The sequence below is a fragment of the Bicyclus anynana genome, chromosome 9 (genome assembly GCF_947172395.1).
Source record: "Bicyclus anynana chromosome 9, ilBicAnyn1.1, whole genome shotgun sequence".
Lineage (NCBI taxonomy): Eukaryota > Metazoa > Arthropoda > Insecta > Lepidoptera > Nymphalidae > Bicyclus > Bicyclus anynana.
The window spans coordinates 12008589-12034318 of record NC_069091.1 but is presented as its reverse complement, the minus strand read 5'-3'; the positions used below and the strand labels follow the sequence as shown (position 1 = coordinate 12034318).

Genomic DNA, 25730 nt, shown 5'->3' with positions numbered 1-25730 from the left:
ATGCAGGTTTCCTCACGATGTTTTCCTTCACCGAATGAGACACGTGATATTTAATTTCTTAAAATGCACACAACTGAAAAGTTGGAGGTGCATGCCCCGGACCGGATTCGAACCCACACCCTCCGAAATCGGAGGCAGAGGTCATATCCACTGGGCTATCACAGCTCTCAACATCATAATATTATGTTCCTGCTGCTTCGCTGTTGTTTACCTACTGATAAATTTGAAGGCTGTGGGTCTAAAAAAGACGAGGGATCTATGTCCCACATTCAGTGGGAAATAAATCCCTCCTTTTTTTGTTTTTGCATGGTAATTTCATGGACATTGCTTTGACAATGAAATTGGTTTTACAAATATTACAATGAAACCGCTGTGAAACATCTAGTTTTATAATAAAATCTAGCAACTAGGTACCTACAGAAAATAACATACGATTTATTAAATTTTATCAACGATAAATTCCCTACTACTAAATCTGTAGGTAAACCTACTCGGTTACTATTTTTAGTAACAGATTTAGTAGCAGGAAAAATATCGTAGAAAATCGTTTCTATGTATCAAATCCCTGTGTAGTGAGATTAAATGTAAATATAAGTATGAAAATAAAATTCCCTTTATAAAAGCAGCCCCTGTAGCCAAGTGGCAAGTCGATTTTCTTTCTACGATCGCAAACGCTTCGAAAACTAGAAAAATGTATGGGAATGACAGATCTTGATCACGTGACCTGTCGTTAGCAAATGTCATTCCCATACATCTTTCTAGTTTTCGAAGCGTTAGAGATTGTAGAAAGAGAATCGACGTGCAGCTTGGCTAGGGGGGCTGATCCATTAAGCCATTGAACCATCAAGCGGAATTCATAAATTTTTTGTGTGTATGGATATTTGGATGTTTGTTACTTTTTAGTGCCTCAACTAGTTAACCGATTTGGCTGAAATTTTAAATGCAGATAGATTATAACTTGGATTATTATAAAGGCTACTTTTTATCCCGGAAAAACTCATGTTTCCCATGGGATTTGTGATATGTAGGTTGGCCTGAAAGAATTCAAGGTTTCTGCGAGATGAAAATGCAAATTTGTAATGATGGTATGAACTCTTTCACGTCAAAACTACCGACTAGAATTGGCTGTTATTTGGAAAAAAAATTATAGAAACTATAATTTCACGCGAACGAAGTCGCAGGTATTTGCTAGTTTTTTTAGAAATTGAGAAATACCGTTTTTCCTTACCTTACAGGTAAAATCTTTGCAAAATAACGTTTTCTAGTTGATCTTATCAACGAGGTCGTATCGCGTTGTAAATAGGTACTCGAGACTAGCCTTAGGTCGTAATAACACCAAATAGGAAACAACAGCGATTTATCAACGATTCAACGCATTTTCTTTACAACAGTGTCTAGAAATTTATCAAAATGAGAGCGTTTTAAAGATAATTGAAGAGACCGTACGACGAAGAAATGTGAAAATATTATATAGAACCTTTATTACCTACCTACTGCAGCGGCGAAGAGTCCATACAAGCCGATTCTCTCCGGGTTACCTAGAAAAATCCATATATAGGAACATTACATATTCATTATTGTAACGAATGTGTATGGATGTATGAGAAACCGGAGTTTGTATCAAGCGGTATGCTTGCTACATATAAAGCGATTTTTTTTTATTTTATACGGGATAGCATGAGAAATTATGTCTCCAATCACCAGACCCTTAGAAGTGACTGGCGACCTGAGACAATCATAATTTTTCATGTTATGCTGAGGTAAATATTTTAAAAAATACGGTTATTTAAATACTTACTACGACAATAATTTGTAAATGGACACTTGAAACTTGATGTATATTAATATTATACAGAGATAAAGTTTGAGAGAATCTTTTATTTGTGAGGTTGTAGGGGATTTTCACAAAACTTTTACCAAAAGAAAGCTACATTATTTGTGAGGCTATATTTTATCCCCGTTTGTGGAAATACTCGGATAAAATATATCCTATGACACTCACACAGGTATGGGGACTACATGGTTGAAACCGCGAGGCGTCAGTACCTTATAAAGCCACCACGGCTCAAACTTAATAATAATTGGCTACCATACTTACCATATAAGAGCGCGGACTCCCAAAATTTCAGTCTTCATAATATGAGTTATGTCTGACTGCCACAAGCTCTCGTTCGTACGATTTCGACCGCGAACTTCATCGGATTATTTGAACGCGTGGGTTTCATAGCACTACAGAGGTTTACTTATATTTATATTTATCTTTGGTCTAAGAGCCAGCATAAGAAAGATATACCCTAATCTGTTATTTATTAGTGCTATTAAATAAATGATAGATAATAGCCACAGTGACACATGGCAAATAGGTTAGCTAGCTAAATTGAGGCCAGACACATTTTTCACGCAAAATCTAAAAAACCATGAACTAATGAGCCATTTTCTTTTAAAGGTGTTGAAAAAATCCGCTTGGAACAGCACCGGGGGGAGGTACAAATAGACATAATGACCGTCAAATTTTAGTAAGCGACACTGTTATCATATGTGTCAATTTTAATACAAGTAACATTGTAAAATTGTAAGATTTACTAACGATAACAGATAATGTACCCGACTGTACCTACTATAACACCTTTATCTTAGTGTAAAATAATTTTATATTTTTTAGCGCAACCGGCAGTAGTTGATAGGACAATATAAGGAAGATTTAAAAAAAGTCCATAGATAGCTGACATGTTTTAAATTTTCTATTTACATCAATACATCAAAAGTTTACATCAATTTTTACGCGGACGAAATCGCGGACGTCCGCTAGTAAGTACAAGGTATAAAAATATACTTAAACAGGTTAGATCTAATGCCAAAAGAAATAAATAAATGACATAATATACCTAATACTAAGCTGATTAAGTAATCTGAGCACACCTTGAAATATTAATTTACTAAGTACGTATACTTTGTGCTATTTCAACATTATAAAAATATTTACATCCTGACTTCCATAGTAATAGCCAGTTAATTATTAATGGATAGTTCAACAAACAGGAAACTAAGTAAATATTAATGGAAAAAGTGTTTCTATCTACATTAATATAATTAATAAATAATAATACTCTTGTACCTACCCGCTTTCAAACATAAACATTAATTATTCAAATAGATTTATCAGCACTCGTAGCCTGTATTTATTTACTACATAAGTTTGGAATGGTAATTTTTTATTACCTATATGGTTTGTAAGCGGAAAGCAAAGTATTGGTCGACCCCCCACTGGGTGGACCGAGGATATCAAGCGGGTTGCAGGGAGCCGCTGGATGCTGGCGGCTCAAGACCGCTTGGAGGAATGTCCATTCAAGAGGCCTATGTCCGGCAGTGGATGACTGGATGTCTATCGGCTATTATGGTTAGGTAAGGGTAAGGTAGAGCCGTGATAGCCTAGTGATAGCCTAGAGGGCGTAGGTTCGAATCCGGTCGGGGGCATGCAGCTCCAACTTTTCAGTTATGTGCATTTTAAGAAATTAAATATCACATGTCCCTAACGGTGAAGGAAAACATCGTAAGAAAACCTACACACCAGAGAATTTTCTTAATTTTCTGCGTGTGTAAAGTCTGCTAATCCGCATTGGGCCAGCGTGGTGGACTATTGGCCTAAACCCACTCATTCTGAGAGGATACTCGAGCTTAGCAGTGAGCCGAATATAGGTTGATAATGATGATGATTGAAGGGTAAGGTATATGGTTTTTATCGCAGCTTAGAGCTGTTTAGAGGTAGGTTTCAAGTGTCCATATTCTCAATTTTTAAAAATGCAAGCAAGTCCGCGATGGCATACATCTATCTTTTCAGAAAAGTTCATTACATCTACCTATTGTAATATTTTCTACACACACGTCATAGTAGAATTTTAAGCCTACACCGATTTTCTCGAGGACGAAGTCGTAATCCTCTATTCAAAAATAAACAGATGAGGGTATATATTTCTTATGTCGGATCTCTTACTACTTGACACTTGAGACTTCGTCCGCCTGGAAATTGCTTTTTTCATTACATTTCCAAGTATGTCAATTCCAAGTATACCTTACTATATTTTTTGGATAAAAATATTTCGTCTAAACACGATTTAGGATTTTTAGGGATAGGGAGTAGGAATTTTGCAGACAATTATACTTGGAAATGTAATCTCTATCAAATACAGATGTACGGACAAAAGTTAGTAGTCCTTGGAATATTACGATGTGACACGATTCACAAGTCATGAAAGATATTTACTGTAATGCTAACCACTCACCATCCAATAAATCCGCGTGCGTGCAGCGAAGGAAACCATACAGTACAGGGCTGTGCCTCCCTTAGAGGGATGGTCCACCACGCTCCTCCAATGCCGTATCAATGCATGCTGGTACGTGCCTCAGAGAGCATTTTAAGCTGTTGGTTCTTGTCATTGTTAGTAGTCGATGGTAAATTTAACATTATCACCCTAAGCCCGACAATCCACGGTGTTGGAGGAGCGTGGCGGATCATCCCTCAAAGGGATAATGATGATGATGAATCTGCTATAAGTAGGGTGTAGTATAAGGTGTAGGTGTGAAATACGCAAAGATTCCCATGTACCTACTTGAAAGATTTAAAATTATCTAGGCAACATAATATCTGAAATTGTGTATCTCTAAGAAAACCAATAAGTATTATTTACCTTTACCATTTTATAAATAATAATTATAAATAACAAAATTTGATGACTGAGAAAAAAGTATACGTATGAGTGTAAGTGCTTATAATGATAAAATATAAGATGTTGTTTCATCTTTCTACGGTCAAGGCAATCTAGTCTTCTCTATGACACTTCGTCCATAAAGTATTGGCATTATGGTAATTACTATTCCATAGTGCATTAAATGAAGTTTCAGATGTTTTATGTATTAAGTAATGTAACCATGTTCCGTAGAGATATTGAGAACAATGAGCAATTCCATGAATTTATTATTATTTTTATTTTATTACTTTAGCCTGGCTATGTATTTACTTATTGATGGATATATGGCAACCATTATGTAGATGGCGTGAAGGATAGGTGGCAACCATTATGTGGATGGCGAGAAGGATAGATGGCAACCATTATGTGGATGACGAGATGGATAGATGGCAACCATTATGTAGATGGTGAGATGGATAAATGGCAACCACTATGTAGATGACGAGATGGATAGATGGCAACCACTATGTAGATGACGAGATGGATAGATGGCAACCATTATGTAGATGGCGAGATGGATAGATGGCAACCATTATGTAGATGGCGAGATGGATAGATGACAACCATTATGTAGATGGCGAGATGGATAGATGGCAACCATTATGTAGATGGCGAGATGGATAGATGGCAACCATTATGTAGATGGCGAGAAGGATAGATGGCGACCTATATTAGAGTCACCTATCAAATCTTCCTCTTCTTCTCTTCCTTTCTTCTAATAAATTTTGGGCACCAAGCATTAATTTCTGTAGCCCATCCTTCCTTCGCATTTTATGGAATTAATTCCATAAATCTGATTTAAAATATTCCTACAAGCACATATTAGTAGAAGGTACTGAAAAGTATCTGTATGTGTCCTTACACATATCATATGTACGATAACTAATCTATTATCTAACCTTTCTACAATCGCAGATAAACGTGAAGTGGATCTTAAGAGATGTTGTTAATAAAGATATGCCGGTATCAGTAAAGGGTTGAAGGTAGTATATCTACGTATTACAAAACAAAAACTGATTCCATAAGATACAAAAAAAAATTCAACCGACTTCCAACACAAAAATATGTATAGCTAGGTACTACCAAAAACATCTTATGTGCTACCTTCTGTTCAGTTTGAAGGCGGTGCGGCGGAAAAAATTAACAAACGCACTAGTCATCTCTACGATTTTGGATAGTTCCCCTCGATTTCTCCAGGATGCCATTATCATGAAAATATCTTGACATGAAAATAATGAGACCACACTGGAATTATAACCTTCCAAACAAAATAGAATATCACTGGACATACATAAAAAACATACATACAAACGAACATAGAACCTCCTTCTTTTTGAAAGTCGGTTAAAAACATTTTTTTTATTCTTTACAATCGCATAGCCCGTGACTACAAACTCACCTGATGGTAAGTGATGTTGCAATCTAAGATGGAAGCCCTTTCGGTTTCTACCCGACATCGTACCGGAACGCTAAATCGGTTGGCGGTACGTCTTCTCCGGTAACTAGCCACGGCTGAATCCACCTGCCTGGCCTAGGCCTATTAAGAACACCTCAATCGGCCAAGCCCGAGTTCAAGGGTCAAATTTGGTTTAACAACATAGAATAGACAAACATACATTGCAGTAAGCTATGAATGTATTTCTGGTGCAAATGTAGTAATTACCCCATCCCATCCTTCCTTATTAATTCTGCTTGCCTGTTCCAGGCACTTCCTGTTATTAAGTTAATAGAATACGCAGAGGAAAGTGACGACGCGACAGTTATTTACACAGGGCATTGTTTTAAAGCATATTTTATCAAAACAAACGAATGATACTTTATTTTTAGCAGACTCAGAAGTGGTTTACAAACAATAAGAAAACTAATGTCGAACAATGGTTATGATTCACAATATTTTTCAGGACAACTAAATTAACAAATCAAACTGTAACCAAAATAAGACACTAGAATGGAAGAGAATTACCTTGAGTGGAGTCATGCACTTGTGGACGTTGTGTGTAGGGTTAAAGGCGCCTTAAACAGTTAACTAACACTCCCCTTTTCCACTCAAGTCATTCTCCCCGCCTATCCCAAGTACACAACAAGAAATGTGGCGACTCGAACGCCATGAGCATACTGAAGTGGACCGTACGACGAGCGCCTTATACCGCAGGTCGTTCTCGCCAACCGATCTTTACCCCTCTCTAACTCCCCACTTTCTACGGAAACAAGTCGCGTCAACTGTCTTCATATCCGTCTCAGACTACTATTTCCTATTTAGTATTCACTTTCATTGTGTGTCTATCAAACTACTCGTAATTAATATCAGAGATAATTTTGAAGTTAAGAGTGCTTTTAATTTATTTATAGGTAATTATTGTACGGGTTTAGTTTACTGGTGCACTTACGTGCTCTTTGATGTTGCTTTGGATTCTCTGTACGAAATTCAAATTTCAATTGAAAGGTGTGTAAGAATTGAAAATGCTTTTTCGATTTTTAATTTATGTGTACCTAACTATCTAGATAAAATAAACAGTACATTAATAAATATACAAGAAGGTAACTAGAGAGATAAAATAGTGGATGTACTCGTACATAAGATTGAAGAAAAGTATTATTTGTTACTTCGCGGAACCTCAAGGTGATAATTTATTTTGCTATTTTCAGCGAAACTCTGCAGACAATTGTTTATGTAGCGCAGTGTACTCTTGTGGTTTTCTCATCTTCACAAATAAAATGAAATACTTAATCATCATTATGAACTCATATTCACTGCTGAGCTTGAGTCTCATCTCAGAATGTGAGCGGTTAGCGTTAGGCCAATAGTCCACCACGCTGGCCTAATGCGGATTGGCAGACTTCACACACGCAGAGAATTAAGAAAATTCCCCTGGTATACAGGTTTCCTCACGATGGTTTTCCTTCACCGTTTGAGACACGTGATATTTAATTTCTTAAAATGCACATAACTAAAAAGTTGGAGGTTTATGTATGTAGGTGTACCTATACATAATAGTAACGGGATATTTTGTTGGAATGGGGACGACTCTAGTAACGTTACATAAGACATTTGAGCTTTTGGAATTAAAGTTTATAATGGTCCAATTTAGCTGACTTGTTGGGTAACTAACAGAACCTAATTCTTACAGAATCTACAAGAAAAAATCTTGAATGCTTACTTAGTTTATGACTTACAGATAGAACTAGAAGTTAATCGAGCATTTACTTTAATGTCGTCATCTGCCTCTTCGACGTCCCTTTTAAATGATACGGGAGAAAGGCGACCCGGGTGGGTAAGCAATTTTCTTTACTTATTTCTAGGATATTATCTTTAGCACAAGAGAGGAAGGCCAAAGAAGAGATGGTTGGAGTGTGTCCAAGAGTAGAAAGGAGTAGATTGATGAATGATAGAAGTGAGTAGAAAAGATTGACATAGAAGTTCAAGGATACAGGTAGATAGGTTTCTATCTATTTCAGCTATATACTTAAATTGAATATTTCAAATTACAAATTCATACCGTCCGACCTTAAGTAGTTTTATGGCCGAAACCGAAACCTAACTTCAGTTTCAGCCTCAGTTTCGTCCGAAACCGAAACATTCACTTATGGTCACTTTTTCGTAACGAAGAAACAAAGTTAGTTAAATCTTTGAATATATTCAGGCAGGGGGGAGGGCGGTCAGCTGCCGGAATTACAGGGATTTAAAGGGTCAGATTTGCGGCACTGCCGCGGATCCCTGTAAAACGCCCCATACAAAATGGTACGAACTAATGACGTCGTAGGTACATAATGATCGTTCGATTTGTAGGGGCGTTCAAACAAAATTACCAATATCTTTGTCATTTGTGCGTTAATGTTTATAGTTCATTTATTATAAAATGTCAGATATAATTTAAGGAAGCTAAAACTGTATGAATTTTCATCTAATTACTAGATTTTGAAATTTTATAATCTTTATTTTGCAAATATCCAGACAATCTTTGCTTTTTATGTATAAATTAGTTAACATTGACCTTATTTACCCGAATGTATAATAAAAATCAATATATACAAACCTAATCATCATCCCCATTGGATATGTAGTAGGTACCTATACTTTTGAGAAAGATTGTTACATAACTAAGCATTTCTGATAAACTGTTTATATAAACACTGAGGTAAGATAACTCCCACCAGTGGCAGTGTGGTCACCGCGCGTCAAACAATCAACAAGTTGACGAGTACGAGTGAAAACCAACTACCGAGATGTTGTAAACGTAACTATTGCGAATGTATTTAGTTTCTTTTCCATTATTATTTTTATCACGGCCTCTTGTACAGTTGTAAATGATTTAACAGCGCCAACACGTTTACGTACGATAAGCAGTGTTGTGACAAACGTTGAAAGTGAAAGTGGATTAATTTTCAAGCAAACAAGGTAAATTTACTTAATAGGTATCTACGTACTTAATCCGAATTGTCATATTTAAGGCAAATGTTTCATCATCATCATCACCATCATCATCATCATCATCATCACCATCATCATCATCATATCAGCCGATGAACGTCCACAGCAGGACATGGGCCCTACATAAGTTTATGTTTAACTTATTTCCGGTTTAACTGCTGAACTGTTTATGGTAAAATTTGACAAATAAATAGGTAGATTGCATTCTGAAGACGGTTGTATTTTATAGATGCGTTTTATCAGAATTTAAAGACTTTCCGCAGAATACAATTAGATGAAAAATCATATATTTTAGCTTCAAAAATAAATTAAATGTTATTTTTATTAGAAGTATAAACATAAACGCACAAATAAGAGAGATATTTGTAACTATAGTGTGGCAAATTCGTTCGTAACAATCCCGATGGTCCGCGCGGGCAGGGGGCGTGTAGCGAAGAATGAAAAACCCACGACTGAAGCACCTTATTTTCCCGCACGCACGATTTCACACCCGCACAGTCTTTTCCCCCGTCGCCCGAATATCATGCGAGTGTCATCAACAAACTTGCCAAGCTATAGTGAACGCCCATGACTTCTTCTACGTGATATTCAGTTATTACAAATCCCGCTAGAACCAAGGATTTTGAAGCCCAACGTCCATCGGCTCTTCGAAGTATGTGGCCTGCCCATTTCCACTTCAACATTAAATTTGTCAAATAAGGTTTAAAAAAGATGTTTTTTTTTTCAGATGACAATTCCAATAATAAGATGGCTGTGTAATAATAAACTGTTAGCTTTCTTCGGTGTAGCTACCTTTTGTTTCTTGGTTTCGACTATAGCTTTATCTACTCAAAATAAAGCGCTTAAAAAGTCTGTAACAAGTGACATGCAAAAAACTGTTCAGCAAACACTAGACCAAGATAAATCGATAGAGGTATGTGTAACCTTGACTGTAACATTACCCTAAAAACCTCACAAGCTATACGATAACACCACTACTTAACACGTGGGCCTGTAGCCATGTGGCACATCGATTATCTTTCTACAAACGCTAACGCTTCGAAAATTTAAAAATGTATGGGAATGACATTCACTATCGACAGGTCACGTGATCATGTTGTCTATCGGATCTGTCATTCCCATACATTTTGTTACTTTTAACGATCAAAGCGTTAGCGATCGTAGAAAGAGAATCGACGTTCCACTAGGTACAGGTGCAGGTACCATCGTTAAAATGATTATTGGGTTGTTGGTCAAGGTTCTCAAGTATTTCTTTTTTCAGAGTAATCGCTACCGACTTCCAGAACACGTCAGACCTACTCACTACAATCTAAAACTAAATCCTGATCTAAATAAAAAAGTTTTTGAAGGCGAAGTGCAAATTGCACTCAACATTTCACAGCCAGTTAAAGCAATTAATTTACACGCAAAAGATTTAGACATACAAAATGTTTACGTCAAAAGCAACAATCAGAATGTACCGGTGGTATCCACAAAATTGTTGTTGTCTTCAGAGATCTTTCAAGTGAACTTACAAGAAGTAACTGACAATGCGAAGTATGAACTACATTTGAAGTTCACCGGAAAACTTGACAATGGAATTGTTGGATTTTATGCGAGTACTATGCGTACAGGAGAGTAAGTACCTACCTACCGACACAGATAGCTTAGCATAAAATTTTAATAAAAAAAATTCAAGCAAAAAATAACATCCTACCTATGTGCTACCTTCTGAACAGTTTGAAGGCGGTGCCAAGCCAGTGTCGTGTTTTAATTAAAGCTGTTTCTGGAATAACCACAGAAATTTTGTAGTTTAAACGTATTTAATTAAAACATCACTGGCTTGGCACCGCCTTCAAACTGTTCAGAAGGTAGCACATAGGTAGGATGTTATTTTTTGCTTTTTAGTTAAAGATATTTTTTGAGTTGGAAGTCGGTTGAATTTTTTTTATTAAAATTTTTATTTTTTTATTTTTAGTGTTAGCATACCCACTGCGTGTGTACAGTCACAACCTATCTAAGTGGAAAGTTCTTATCAATTCTTCATCACCAGACCCTTAATACAGTCGCAATCCATCTAGGTGGAAAGTTCTCATCAGTACAAATTTATCAAGTCCAAACACAAGGTAGCTACTGTGAACCGTCGAGGAGTTCTCTTCACTGTCCCTCGTCTTCATCACCAGACCCTTAATACAGTCACAACCCATATAGGTGGAAAGTACTCTTCAATACAAATTAATCAAGCCCAAACAAAAGGTGACTGCTGTAAATCCTTGACGAGTTCCATCGTCTGTGTTTCGGCTCCATCATCAGACCAACTCCAAACCTTCATAAAGTTGTAGTGGTTTAAAATACCTTATGGAAACACTAACAAACGTACTAGCCGTCTCTACAACTTTCGAAAGTTCCTCTCAATTTCTCCAGGATGCCATCATCAGATCCTGACATGAAAAAAATGGAACTACCCTGGAAGTAAACCCTACAAAACAAAAAAAGAATTTTCAAAATCGGTCCATAATTGACGGAATTATCGCTGGACATACATAAAAAAAAAAAAAAAAAAAAAAAAAAAACATACATACAGCCGAACGTAGAACCTCCTCCTTTTTGGAAGTCGGTTAAAAATACCTTTCAACCTTTCACTATTGAGCACGAGTCTCTGCCAAGCCATTACACTAACCGGTATTTTAGGGAGCTCTTCACACGACGAAAACGAGTAGATACGGTACAACAATGAAACATTGATTCTATGGCAACAGTTGTTTCTTTATCTTTGACATTCTCTAATTTTTTCCTTAAAGAATCGATGTTTCATTGTTGTAAACGTTGACGTCGTTTAAAGAGCTCCTTAAAAATGCTGGTGTTTATATACGCGTTAGACCGTTGATCCTTGGTCTTTGACAGAGGTTCAGCGAGTCAGGTCTTTTTGTAATTGGTCTGAGTTCAAGACCGACTGACGGACAACGACCGATGATGGACTATTGACATAATACACTGAAGACATGGCTGTAAGGTTTAATACTTGTGCTTTTTCTTTATGGGAAATATTAGCATGTAAAAAGAACCAAATCAGTCAGTGTCAAATTGACAGTTAGAACAATTTTGACACTTGACACTGACAGTTTTGTAAATAAAAGTATTTTTTTTTGTTTCTAACGCAGAATTAAATTTAAAATTGTACTTCGACATCTATTTTGCCTAATATATTTAACTCCTTATTATAAATAATTAGATAACTCATACATGTTTCATGATCTTCTTAAAACTGTGTACTGTTAGAATTGTAATAACCTACAAACCAACTCAATTTCGCCGGTGCAAATCTACAGTCTCATTCAAAAACATGGAAAGTATTTGTAAGCCGAAACTAACTGAGAGACTTTGCAATTACGTTCGGCCAACGCATTACAAACTCTTGCTAAACCCTGATTTGAATACTGGTATTTTTGTTGGAGACGTTGCCATTGATATAAATGTTAAGCAAACCAAACAACATCTGGTTCTAAATACGAAATTTTTGCACATAGACGACTTGAAAGTGTATAGAAACAACTTGGAGGTCTCTATAGCAAAGTTCCATGAAGTGGAGTCTTTAGAGCAACTTGTAATTATTTTTGATTCTAATATAACTCCTGGAAATTATCAATTGCATATCAAGTATAATGGTAACTTGACTCGTAATATTGTTGGTTTTTATCTATCCCACCTAAAAGATAAAAGGTGAGAACATCACATTGTATGACAACTATTTCTTAATTGTATACCTAATAAAAAATTAAATATAACTTGTCACAAATAGTGAAAGAAAAACTTTGTGAGGAAACTGCATACCAGACATTTTTTTAAATTCTGTGCATGTGTGAAGTCTGCCAATCCGCATTGGTGCCAATTAGCCTAATTCCTCTTATTCTGAGAGGAGACTCCTGCTCAACAGTGAGCCGAATATAGGTGGTTAATGATTATACTAATTTTCAACAAAAATTGTTTTCTAACTCATTTAAGGGGTAAAGAAAAGATATGTATTGATTGAATCTATTAGATTATTTGATACATCTGTTGCTTGAATGAATTTTAAGCCACTATACCATATGATAATAATATGAAACTTACCAGTCAGGTGGTTATTTTTAGCTGAAATGAAATTAGTTTTAATTTTTGTAGAAAGTACCTCATACAACAGATTTTATTATTAACTGAACTTAATTGATTTTTTTTTTGATAACATATGTCACAAAATACAGAGATTGCTTATAGATTTTATTAGGGAGGTTTTTAACCCTACTCCTTTTTTTTTGACTATGTTGACACTATGTTAAGAGATATTCTTTAAAAAAAAAATTAAAACAAAGTGTAATGTATATAATATTGTAATTTCTTAACACAGAATAAAGGGCTTATTATTATTATTATTATATAACCCTACTCCTACATACTCACATTGGATACCATTAATGGCCAAGTGCTAAAAAGGTCCAGAAAAGAAAAACCTTACCTTTGTCTATCTTTGAAATCATCATCATCATCATCATTCAAATTCAATTAATCATTCTCTGTATTAAATAAAACCTGTTATGAACTAAAGTATTAGTAAAAGATGAAGACAAAATTATACATTTAACATTTTTGTTTTAATTGTATGTCTAAGATTTTTCGTTTTTATTTAATTTCAGTACAATGGTAGCCAGCAAATTCCAACCAACATATGCCCGGCAAGCTTTCCCCTGTTTTGATGAGCCAGACTTCAAAGCCACATATGACATAACACTTGTGAAACCCCTCAACTATATAGCACTGTCAAATATGAATGTAAGCTAAGTTTTTAAAGGTAATCAAACTATATAAAAAAAATTCAGTGCTATTTCAGTACTTCAATGACCTGTTTGGTGCAGATGGTATTGCTGTGGTTTTCAATAGATAGGTCCGAGATTCAATTCCCAGCTTGCATTTTTGGCAAAGGCAGCCAATTTGGCAAAGGATACTGCCAAACAATTTAGTAATCCAATAAGATAGTGATTGTAGTACTTGTAGTATTAGAAAAGCTTCAAAAACTAGAAAAATGTATGGGAATGACATTTGTTATTTGCCATTCCCATACATTTTTCTAGTTTTTGAAGCGTTTGCGATCGTAGAAAGAGAATTGACATGTCACTTGGCTACAGGGGTTGATGTTTAGTGACAATGCTGTCTATATTTATAATTTATTTTTTTATTTACAACTTAGCTTTTGACTACAATCTCACCTAATGGTAAGCGATGATGCAATTGAAGATGGAAGTGGGTTAACTTATTGAGGAGGATGAAATTCCACACCCCTTTTGGTTTCTACACAACGTCATACCGGAACCCCTCTCATTCTGAGAGGAGAATCGAGGTCAGCAGTGAGCCGAATATGGGTTGATAATGATGATAATATCTCTGACGGTTTCTACGTAATATCATACTGGCCACAGGAACACTAAATCTCTTGGCAATATATTTTTGCCAGTGTGGTCAGTATGGTCATGATGAATATTTCTTTATTTCTTCTAAGGGTCCAAGGTCCAAGGATTTTCCTACACCCTACTCCATAGTGAGAATTAAATAATGTAGGTACATTGGAATACAAACAAAATTTTTCTTTCCAGGAATTATCTAAAACATTGGATCCTGCTTCTAACACTGAATCAGTAACTTTTGCCACAAGTGTACCAATGTCCACATATTTGGCCTGTTTTGTGGTATGCAATTTTGAATCTAAAGAAAATGAAATATTGGCCAATGGCATTGGGAATAATTTTAAACTTAGATCCTTTGCTCAAAAAGACCAAATGCATAAGATTGATTTTGCCCAAGACATTGGTAAAAGAGCTACTGAGTTTTATATCAAGTATTACGAAGTACCTTTCCCATTACCTAAATTGGGTAAGTAATCTTAGTTTTAAAAAAAATAATCAATAGGTTGCATAGATTAAAAAAGACACATATAACAATGCAAAAATCATTCATCATCATCATCATTTCAGCCGATGGACGTCCACTGCTGGGCATAGGCCTCTTGCATGGACCTCCAAGCATAACGATTTCGAGCCGCCAGCATCCAGCGGTTTCCTGCAATCCGCTTGATGTCCTCTGTCCATCTAGTGGGGGGTCGACCAACACTGCGCTTTCCAGTGCGGGGTCGCCATTCCAACACCTTGGGACCCCAACGTCCATCGGCTATTCGAAATGTGGTCTGCCCATTGCCACTTCACCCTAGCGATTCACTGAGCTATGTCGGTGACTTTGGTTCGTCTGCGGATCTCCTCATTTCTGATTCAATCATGCAGAGAAACTCCAAGCATAGATCGCTCCATCGCCCGCTAAAAATCATTAGTATCATTTATTTATAATGCCCTTAATCAAAAAATTTCAAATTGACCTACAGTTTTATTATAAGTATAGATTTATGCATTGAATAAATACAATTGTTTCAGACATGATTGCAATTCCTGATTATGTCTCTGGTGCAACGGAACATTGGGGCTTGATTACTTATAGAGAAACATCGTTTTTGATAGATGAAGATACAGCTTCTTCTAAAAATAAGATCAGTGTTGCCAACACTGTGGCACATGAACTTGCTCATATGTGGTTTGGTAACTTAGGTATGTACCTACTGTCATATCATTTGAATCTATGTTTAGTTCTAAAATACCTATTTATTTTTTGTACATAATTATTATTCCTTTTTCACCTCCATTATTTGTAAAACCTGTTGTAGATGTGTAGGCACGACAATAGTCTTCATATAATTATTATGTAAACTATAAGTACAGTTTGTTTCATGTGGGATGGTGTGGATGACAGATCTTTTCACTCTTGAAAGTTTACCTATATTCACGATAATAGTACATATTGTGATCGTCATACAGGCGACTGTCACCGTACCCATGCTATCTGAAAAACACTTAATAGTATTAATTAATAAAATATATAAAAATTAATGCTGCTTTTCGTAGTCATTTTATAACTCGAGAACAGGCTCACCTATCCAAATCAATTGTTTAGGCTTTGTTCAGACTATTTAGTAGATGGTTTATGTGAAGTTTAGGGTAGGGGTAGGGAAAAAGTGCACATAAGAAAAAGCGAAGCTAGACAGTGTCCGCTAGTTAATAAATAAAAATTATACAAGATTTGTACTATACAAGTATAGTATATGTATTATTTATAATTAGTTATTTTATATTTTAATTAATGTTATGAGTCTTATCTTTACAATATATTTATTATTTAAAAGATATATTTATGTAAATTGTAAATGATGTAGATTTTTTCTATAAGGGTTTTGTGTTTTTTTTAGTTACAATGAAATGGTGGGATGAAGTGTGGCTGAATGAGGGCTTTGCTTCGTACATGCAAGTTAAATCTCTCAATGCAATTGAACCCTCTTGGACAATGGTAATTAAAAAAAATATTAAAAATCTTTATTAAATTACTAGCAGTAAACAGATAGAAAAATGCTTTTATGCGTGTTTTAGCAGACTAACTGAAGACGTCTAACCCTAGCAGAAAATACCTTGAGCAGTCCCAGAGGCTTGCGACTCTGGATGCATGTTTAAGGGATCCCTTCCGACATGCCGACACTCAATATTCACTGCTCAAGCTATTCTGCCCGTCTATCCCAATTAACCCATAAAGAATTACATAACAATAAATGTGAACGGTTCGAACCCCACAAGAATAGTGAAGCCGACCGTACGGCGAGCTCTTTAAATCGCCAGTCGTTCCCACCCGATCGCTACCCCTCTCTAACTCCCTACTCTTTACGGAAACAAGTCGCGCCACCTACTGTCGCCACGAGCCAACGCGAGATCGAGCGATCGATCAAATCCGTCTCAGACTACTATTTCTTACACGTGTTAATGGGACTGCAATAAAATGAAGCAGAAATACATACACAAACCGAAAAACAAAATATTTTAAAAGAGAGCTAAGTTTCAGTGGATGATGAAGAAGAAGATATTGAACTACATGGATGTATTTTTTCAGTTGGATCAGTTTTTAACACGGACGCTTCACTCAGTTTTAGTAACTGACGCTAAACTGTCAAGCCATCCAATAGTACAAACAGTTGAGACGCCGGACCAGATCACAGCAATATTTGACGCCATATCCTACAATAAGGTTAGCAAGACAGTTTTATATTAAGCCTATCATAACATTTTCCTATTTTTCATCAACCTGTTTTGCTTGAACGCGCTAATCTCAGAAACTCCGTCAGAAGGTCCGATTTGAAAAATTCTTTCAATGTTAGATAGCCCATTTATCGAGGAAGGCTATAGGCTATATATTATCCCCGTATTCCTACGGGAACGGGAACCACGCGGCTGACACCGCGCGGCTTCAGCTAGTTGTTCATAAATAGGACTGACATGTTAATAATACTGATGACTAAAATAAATAAACATTGTGTAAAAAGAGCAAAAAAGATCCCTATGATATACACAACACTGTAAGTATTATAATTTTGCATATTTTATACATGTTTTACCTCATCATCATTATTATCATATCATCCGATGGACGTCCACTGCAGGACATAGGCCTTTTGTAGGGACTTCCAAACATCACCATCCTGAGCCGCTTGCATCCAGCGAATGTCTGTGACTCGCTTGATGTCGTCACTTGATCTGCTGGAGGGGTCGACGAACACTGCGCTTTGTAGTGCGGGGTCTCCATTCCAGCGCCTTGGGACCCCATCATCCATCGGCTCTTCTATGTCAGTCTACCTAATGTTAATCAAAAATATACAGGGTGCTTCAGTGTTGCGAATGCTGGAAGGTTTCATTGGCGAGGAGAACTTCCGTCGGGGAGTGTCGGACTACTTGAAGAAATATGAGTTTGGCAACACCGTCACACAGGACTTACTGTCATCCATGGAGCCGTACTTTAAGAAGAACTATCCTGATCTAAGTCTGAAGTAAGTATATTTTTAACTATATATATATATATAGGTGCTATAAGTCTGTCCGTCAGTTTGTTTGTGGCATCATAACTCCAGTACGGATGAAGCGATTTCTTTTTAGTTTTTTTTTTTGTATGAAAGACATGTTTGATGAAAATCGGTTGAGCCGTTAAAAGGTTCTAGGGGTAGAAAGTGGTGAAGAATAATTTCATAACCTTCGGAGATTTTTTCGAAATTTTCAATTTTATGTTATACATTTTTTATTTATTCTTTACAAGTTAGTCCTTGACTACAATCTCACCTGATTGTAAGTGATGATGCAGTCTAAGATGGAAGCAGGCTAACTTGTTAGGAGGGGAATGAAAATCCACACCCCTTTTCGGTTTCTACACGACATCGTGCCGGAACTCTAAATCGCTTGGCGGTACGTCTTTGCCGGTAGGGTGGTAACTAGCCACGGCCGAAATCTCCCACCAGCCAGACCTGGACCAATTAAGAAAATCTCAATCGGCCCAGCCGGGGATCGAACCCAGGACCTCCGTCTTGTAAATCCACCGCGCATACCACTGCGCCACGGGTGCCGTCAAAAAAGCTGATAATGATGGAATGTTTTTAGATACATTATGGACACATGGACCAGACAGATGGGCTATCCTCTGCTGAGTGTAAAGCCTGGAGAACAAACTAACACATATATTGTCACTCAGTCCAGATACCTCATCAATCCTCAAGCTGTTGACAATGAGACATCGGAATTTAGGTATGTGTTATTTCATTTATTCTGATTTTTATTTTATTTTTGCTAAAAGCAAATTTTTCAATTTATAAGTCCCTGAATACACGTATTTTACTTCATTTTGACAATCACGCTTCGGAAGCTCTCAAAAGGAATACCTTTTTGTTCCTTTTTGCCACATTTTTCACATAATCTCCTCTCCTATTAGTCAAATTATTAAGTCCATTGATGAAAACCGCGTAAAAACTGTTTAGCAGTTTTTTAAATCATTGCGTTCTGTTCTGTGGTGATTTCGTTTTATAATATATATATAATTATTACAAAGGTATATTTATGTTTATTTTATATATATTTATTTATTTTATTATATATTGTAATATAATGAAAACATATATATTTATTATTTGTATTTTACATGTAGTATAAATAAATATACCTTTTCTTTCCTTTGTTGCATTATCCCGCATATAATTTTATTAATTCCTTTATTCAAAGGTTGTCTGGCAGATATTGCTATAAGCAATAAGACCGCCTTTGCACATACTTGTTTTGTATGTTTTCTTTTGTTTTCTCTGTTGTTGTTTTTGTTTTGTGCAATAAAGTATAAATAAATAAATAAAATTTGAATGTCTTACGAGTGGACGCCCGAGACCTCGTCCGCCCTTAGACCGTCTTAATCCGGCCCTGTCGCAGAATCCATTCTTAGTGGACATCTATTAACTCTAAACTACATCCCTACCAAATTCCATCTTGGTACCTGTAACCTTTTGCTTTTATAGATATAGAATCTTATTTGTTTCGTACGTTTTCAGATATCGTTGGTATATTCCAATCACGTATAAAACTAACAAAGGCTCCAAAGATGCTATTGTCTGGTTTCCAAATAACCAGGACAGCGGTAAGTTTTGTTAAATTAAGATTTAAATGTCATACTTTGAATATCTTAAAAAACACTTAAAATAGCTCAAAAACTGTCTAAATTTTTTTATTGATTTCATTGCTTCTTTTCATAATAATAATGCCCTAACAGCATATGTGCAAAATTTCAAAATAGGGTGATAAGAAGTTAGGGCGTGTAATCGTAACAAACAAACAAACAAACACCTTGTAATATTAGAAGAGTACTTTATAATACTTACTACTACTACTACTACTTTATAGTATCTTGTAATATTTGAAGCATGCTTAATTGGTTATTTTTCACAGCTACAATAACTCTCGACGAAGGGGAAACATGGTTGAAGATAAACAACAACCAAGTTGGTTACTACAGGGTGGACTACACGGCTGACATGTGGCGAAATCTTATACAGGAGTTGAAGAATCGATCTGAACAGGTTTGTTTTTTTTTTTAATATTCGCTAGGTATATAACTAAGGGTGGGCTTTACAAAAATTGGGAGGGAAACGAACCTTGGACTGATGCTATAGGGTAATGAAGCTAAGGAGATTTTTGTTTGTTAATTTGAAAATATTGCCAGAATGAATTTAGAGTCACAATAATTTATACATCGATTTGAGCCAACTTGATAATAGGGTAGTTGACATATATCAAATTTAATATAAACTATATTATAGTACATGGAATAAGTGTCCGAAATATATCCATATTAATTAATAAAAGTTAAGGATTTCACAGAAAAGTAAATTTAAAAAGGATGTATTCTTGAAATTTTTCTCAACGTCAAAAACGCTGTCGTCCACTTTTTGACGTCACGATTTTACTAAATATTAACTAATAATGTTGTCAAACACTAAACCGTTTGTTTATGGTTTAGTGCTTACGTGACGTTGTGAAACAGATAAAATATATACCATCATCCCCAATAGCTTTTTGGCTCGTATTGTCAAAAAATATATGATGATCTTTTTTCAGTCTAGTAGAACAATAAGACATTTAAAAAAATGTCAACTAGCCTATTCCATAGAAGTTAAAAATGCTGTATGGTCACGAACCTTTGCCTACCTAGCCAATTAAAAAAAAAACAAACGTGTCATTAATTACCTGTTATTCTCTTCACAGCTAACAATATCCGACAGATCACATCTACTGAACGATATATTTGCGCTGGCCGAGTCTGAGTACGTACCATACGCAGTTGCGTTAGATCTCTCTACGTACCTGAACGTCGAGTCCGACTTCGTGCCGTGGGAAACTGCTACGTCCATACTCGCGACTCTTTCTGAAAGATTGTCTAATACACCAGCACATGATAATTTAGAGGTATGTTATCGCCGCGTTGACCGCTTTTAAATTTACATGCTTTAATAAATAGTGTAGGAAATAGTAGTCTGTGACGGATATGCCGTCGCTCGATCTCGTGTTGGCTTCAGTGTGCTTGTGGCGTTCGAGCCGTCCACATCTCTTGTTGTGTAATTCTTAATGGGTTACTTGGGATAGGCGGGGAGAGTGTTTGAGTGGAAAAGGGGAGTGTTTGTTAACAGTCAAAGGTACCTTTAACCCTACACACATCGTTCACAAGTGCGTGACTTCACTCAAGGTCATTCTCTGCCATTTTGGTTACAGTTTGATTTGTTAATTAAGTTGTCCTGACAAATGTTGTGAATCATAACCTTTGTTCGACATTAGTTTTCTTATTTTTGTAACCACTTTTGAGTCTGCTTAAAGGCATATTTTTTTTGCTTTCGGTTTCGATCATAGTTACCACCCTACCGGCAAAGATGTAGTACCGCCAAGCGATTTAGTGTCCCGGTACAATGTCGTGTAGAAACCGAAAGGGGTCAGATTTTTCATCCTACTCCTAACAAGTTAGCCCGCTTCCATCTTAGATTGCATCATCACTTACCTTCAGGTGAGATTGTAGTCAACTTGTCAAGAATAAAAAAAGGGAAATTTTCTCATGAGCTGAATTTATCTATACAACTTTATTACGATGTTATTATGAAGATGTGAAAAATCGACATCGATATCGTGCCGGCTAAATAAGTTACAAAGGTCAAAAGGTCACGAAAATCACTTATGCAAATATTTCGCGACCTATTGCTCGAAGGTCATAAAGGTCACCGTAATAAAGGTGTATACAAAAATTCAGCTCAGTAGGAATTTTTCCCCAGATATAACCTAAAACTACTGGACTAATACATAGTTATTTTGAAATCCCAGGCAAATATTTTATTTACTCGTATATGTATTGAGTACGTATTTTTTTTTATTTTAGAAATATATACAAAGTCTAGTGAAACCTTTGTATGAGAAGCAAACGTGGGAGAAAACCAACCTGGGCGTAATTGTAGGGTAAGTGGCGATGTTATATCTGTTACCGTTAAATTGTAAAATACTTTAGTTTATAATCTCATTCGCGATATTGTAATCTGTCGATATATTGTGTACTGAACATAGTGATTACAATTTAACGTGTCATTTTTCGGTATATTATAATCTATCGAAGTGCAGTAATGCCACTAGATGACGCTGTTTCAATTCTTTAGAAATTCGCGATCATCACAGTATGAAAACTGTGTTTTGTTGTACAGTTTACTTCGTGCGCGTATTCTATCTCTGGCTGCAACGTACCGTTTACCTGAAGCTGAAGAAAAGGTCCGCAGTCTATTCCTGACGTGGCTCAACTCGCGCTCTGATCAAGCCCTCATTGAAACGGATTTACGCGATTTCGTATATTATAGAGGTCAGTGAATATACTGCAAAATTCAATTTTTTTTATAGTTAAATGCTATTCTTCTTATTCGTTTACTTTTGGCAAAGTGGTCGTGGTTGCAGCGATGAGCGACGTTTTCTTTGCAATGTTTCTCCACTTTTGGCGATTGGTTGCGAGCAAGATGATCAAAGCGAGGGGAAAAAAGGGTGTTAAAAAAATTCTGAGCGAGGCATTCAAGGGCACTACTAAATGTAAATAAATGTGCTGCCGTGCGCAACACAGTTTTTTTCATCTCACTTGCAATACTAAGTATAAGAAATCTCAGTTTGGCATACTCTTTGTAATAACTCTCTAAATGTGTTTAAATGTGTGTGTAGTTAATTTATTAGTGATGAATTTTTGAGTTTAGTCATCTTAGGACTATAACACAAATAAGACATCCATGAACATAGGATTATAAAATTCAATAGCCTTAACCTAAGTGAGATGGGATAAAAAGTGAACCGCAAAACATTGACTAATAATGTAATGTGTAGTAATGTAATGAATCGTGAGTTTCTTGTCGGCTCTTTTCATTACAATCTGCCTTATTAGAATCGGTGGTAGAGTCACTACAAAACTTAATGTTTTAAAAGTGCTAGTAAAAGAACCATTAGAATAAGACTTGAATGTAATTAATTTAGTTTCTTTGTATTTAGGTATGAAATCAGCCACACAAGAGGAATGGGACAAGTTATGGCAAATATATTTGAAGGAAGAAGACGTGCAAGAGCAAGCTAAACTGAGAAGTGCACTGGCCGCGCCTCGCGATGCTAACATCTTGAAAAGGTAAATTTTATTACCATTTCATCATCATCATCATCATCATCATCATCATCATCATCATCATCATCATCATCATCATCATCATCATCATCATCATCATCATCATCATCATCATCAGCATCATCAGCATCAACAACCTATGGACGTCCACTGCTGGACATAAGTCTCTTGCATCGACTTCCAAACAAAATGGTCTCGAGCCGCGAGCATCCATCGGCTCCGTGCAACCCGCTTGATATCCTCGGTTCACCTAGTGGGGGGTCGACCAACACTGCACTTTCCGGTGCGGGGTCGCCATTCCAGCACCTTGGGACCCCAACGTCCATCGACTCTTAGAACTATGTGCCCTGCCCATTGCCACTTCAGCTTCGCGACTCCAAGCATAGCGCGCTTCATCGCCCGCTAAGTGCCTTTGAGTCTTTCCGACACGCTGAGCTAAAATAAAGTATATATTTTTAATTTGTTTATTTTTTATCTAAATAGATTTTTGGACTTAGCTTGGGACGAGAACAACATACGAAGTCAGGACTACCTAAACGTGGTGTCTTACATCAGTTCGAATCCAAACGGCACGGAACTAGTGTGGGACAATGTTCGAACGAATTGGCCCAAACTAGTCGATCGATTCACTCTGAACAGCCGATACTTGGGCAGCTTGATACCTGATATCACTGAGACCTTCAATACGGAACAAAGGTTGAAAGAGGTTAGTAATCTGGCTTCTAAACTTCGAGTCCGTTCTGAACATGAGGCGTATAGCGTATAGCACAACATATCTCAGCGTTTTATTTATGCAATTGGCGTGTCGCAACTTCAGAGCGGACTAGAAGTTTGCCGCATGATATATCAATCTACTCTTATCCATTAATATATTTTTGAGTGATCTTTATTGGTTCATCACCTGCATGAAATGCCGTATGTTATACCAATCTATACTCGTATCCCTTAATATATTTTTTGAGTGATTTTGAATGGTTCGTCACCTACAATGTAATGATTATATTTTGTCTATAAAATCGATTTTACTATACCTATTACTATTTAAAATGACACATGTTATTTAAAATTAAAAATGTTAGTTTGATTTTTATCTTACCACCACTTACGTGGTAAGTAATTATACGCGGATACACGGTATAAGAAGTGCAAGGATTAGACAAAAAACAAAAGTTACAGACGCCCTAAAACATGCATTGACACTAAAGTGGCAGTGGGCCGGTCACATATCACGTTACGCCGATGACAGGTGGACCTTACAATGTACAAGGTGGACAGGACCACAAGGTAAAAGGAATGTTGGCAGACCAAACAAACGGTGGACTGACGACATCATTAAAACTGCCGGGAAGGAGTGGATGAGAACAGCAAAGGAAAGGGAATCATGGAAAAGAATGGAGGAGGCCTTTACCCGAGAAGGGGCTCTAATCTCATAGATATTGTCAACATACTCACCAACTAACATTAATTAAGTATATTATATATATTTTTTTCAAACTAACAATACTAACAAAAATGAAACGTGAAGAGATTTGAGAATAAATGGCTTTTTTATTTTTATTTATTTTTTACACGGTGTCGGTATAAAAGGCGAATTACGCACGTTGACTCTGAGATGTGTTATTTTTTAAATACCTCCATACTAATATTAAAATAGTGAATGTGTGTGTGTCTGTCTGTTTGTTTGTTTGTCCGTCTGTCACGGCAAAATGGAGCGACGAGCTGACGTGATTTTTTTAGTTGAAAGGATAGAGAGTGGTAGGGTAAGGGTCCCTACCCTTACCATAGGTAGGGAAAAAGCGCACATAAGGCAAAGTGAAGCTTGACCGGGTCCGCTAGTATATAAAAAATCATTCTGCGAGACATAAACTACTAAAAATGGATCGTTCAGACAATATTTAAAAAAAAACAGCGAAAGTTAGTCACCCAGATGTTAAAAACTATTTCAGATGGAACAATTCTTCGCCCAATACCCAGAAGCGGGCGCAGGAGAGTCGGCCCGCACGCGAGCGTTGGAGACCGTACGCAACAACATCAAGTGGTCGGCCACACACCTCAACGATGTCTCTACGTGGTTGCAAGAAGCTGTCAATAATCAGAAACACTAAATGTATCAATTATTAATTATTCAACTTTATTAACAATAAGTGTTTTCGTATTATTCTCTGCTAACAGACTCCTGCGACAAATTCAGCGGTAAGGCTGCCTGTCCACTAAAGCGGAGCAAGGGAACGTAGCGGAGAAACAGACTAAAGGTCCGTTTAAAGAGACAGAAACAGTGCGTCACAGACAAGTAACGTGTTACGTGGCAGACACCCACAGACACCGTCTATTCACACTGCCTAGCAGGTAGCTAGAGACACTTTTTGTCTCTATCGTTCATTTACACTTGACAGGATTGTTAGAAGGCCATACATTAATGCACGCCATTGACGGTCAATTATTCTCACGTTTCTGCAGCGCAAACGGCAGCGAAGACG

At 36.5% G+C, this 25730-nt stretch overlaps 1 protein-coding gene across 4 annotated transcripts; it reads left to right on the top strand.

The window, feature by feature from the left end:
• Positions 1-7939: 7939 nt before the first annotated feature.
• On the top strand, positions 7940-25559 carry LOC112043945 (glutamyl aminopeptidase). Of its 4 annotated transcripts, none has more exons than XM_024079633.2 (18): positions 7940-8017; positions 9902-10087; positions 10436-10791; positions 13824-13959; positions 14778-15054; positions 15606-15776; positions 16472-16569; positions 17161-17295; positions 17925-18091; positions 18693-18836; positions 19625-19710; positions 20019-20149; positions 20835-21035; positions 21991-22067; positions 22307-22458; positions 23127-23256; positions 23737-23959; positions 25200-25559. In XM_024079633.2, the coding sequence occupies exons 1-18, from the start codon at positions 7955-7957 to the stop codon at positions 25356-25358; spliced, it is 2892 nt and encodes a 963-aa protein (XP_023935401.2). In that variant the 5' UTR covers positions 7940-7954; the 3' UTR covers positions 25359-25559. The 4 variants fall into 4 exon arrangements, with proteins under 4 accessions (XP_023935401.2, XP_023935402.2, XP_023935404.2 ...); XM_024079634.2 differs by lacking the exon at positions 7940-8017 and adding an exon at positions 8914-9141 and having other exon boundaries at positions 25200-25558; XM_024079636.2 differs by lacking the exons at positions 7940-8017; positions 9902-10087; positions 10436-10791 and adding an exon at positions 12283-12873 and having other exon boundaries at positions 25200-25558.
• Positions 25560-25730: the final 171 nt, after the last annotated feature.

What these genes read in the sequence shown, in the direction of transcription:
- LOC112043945 (XM_024079633.2), top strand. Translation starts at nt 7,955, where the DNA reads ATGTCGTCATCTGCCTCTTCGACGTCCCTTTTAAATGATACGGGAGAA. An exon ending in ACGCCATATCCTACAATAAG is followed by an intron (nt 17,296 to 17,924) that starts GTTAGCAAGACA and finishes AAAAATATACAG; the next exon opens with GGTGCTTCAGTGTTGCGAAT. An exon ending in TGAAGAATCGATCTGAACAG is followed by an intron (nt 20,150 to 20,834) that starts GTTTGTTTTTTT and finishes TTCTCTTCACAG; the next exon opens with CTAACAATATCCGACAGATC.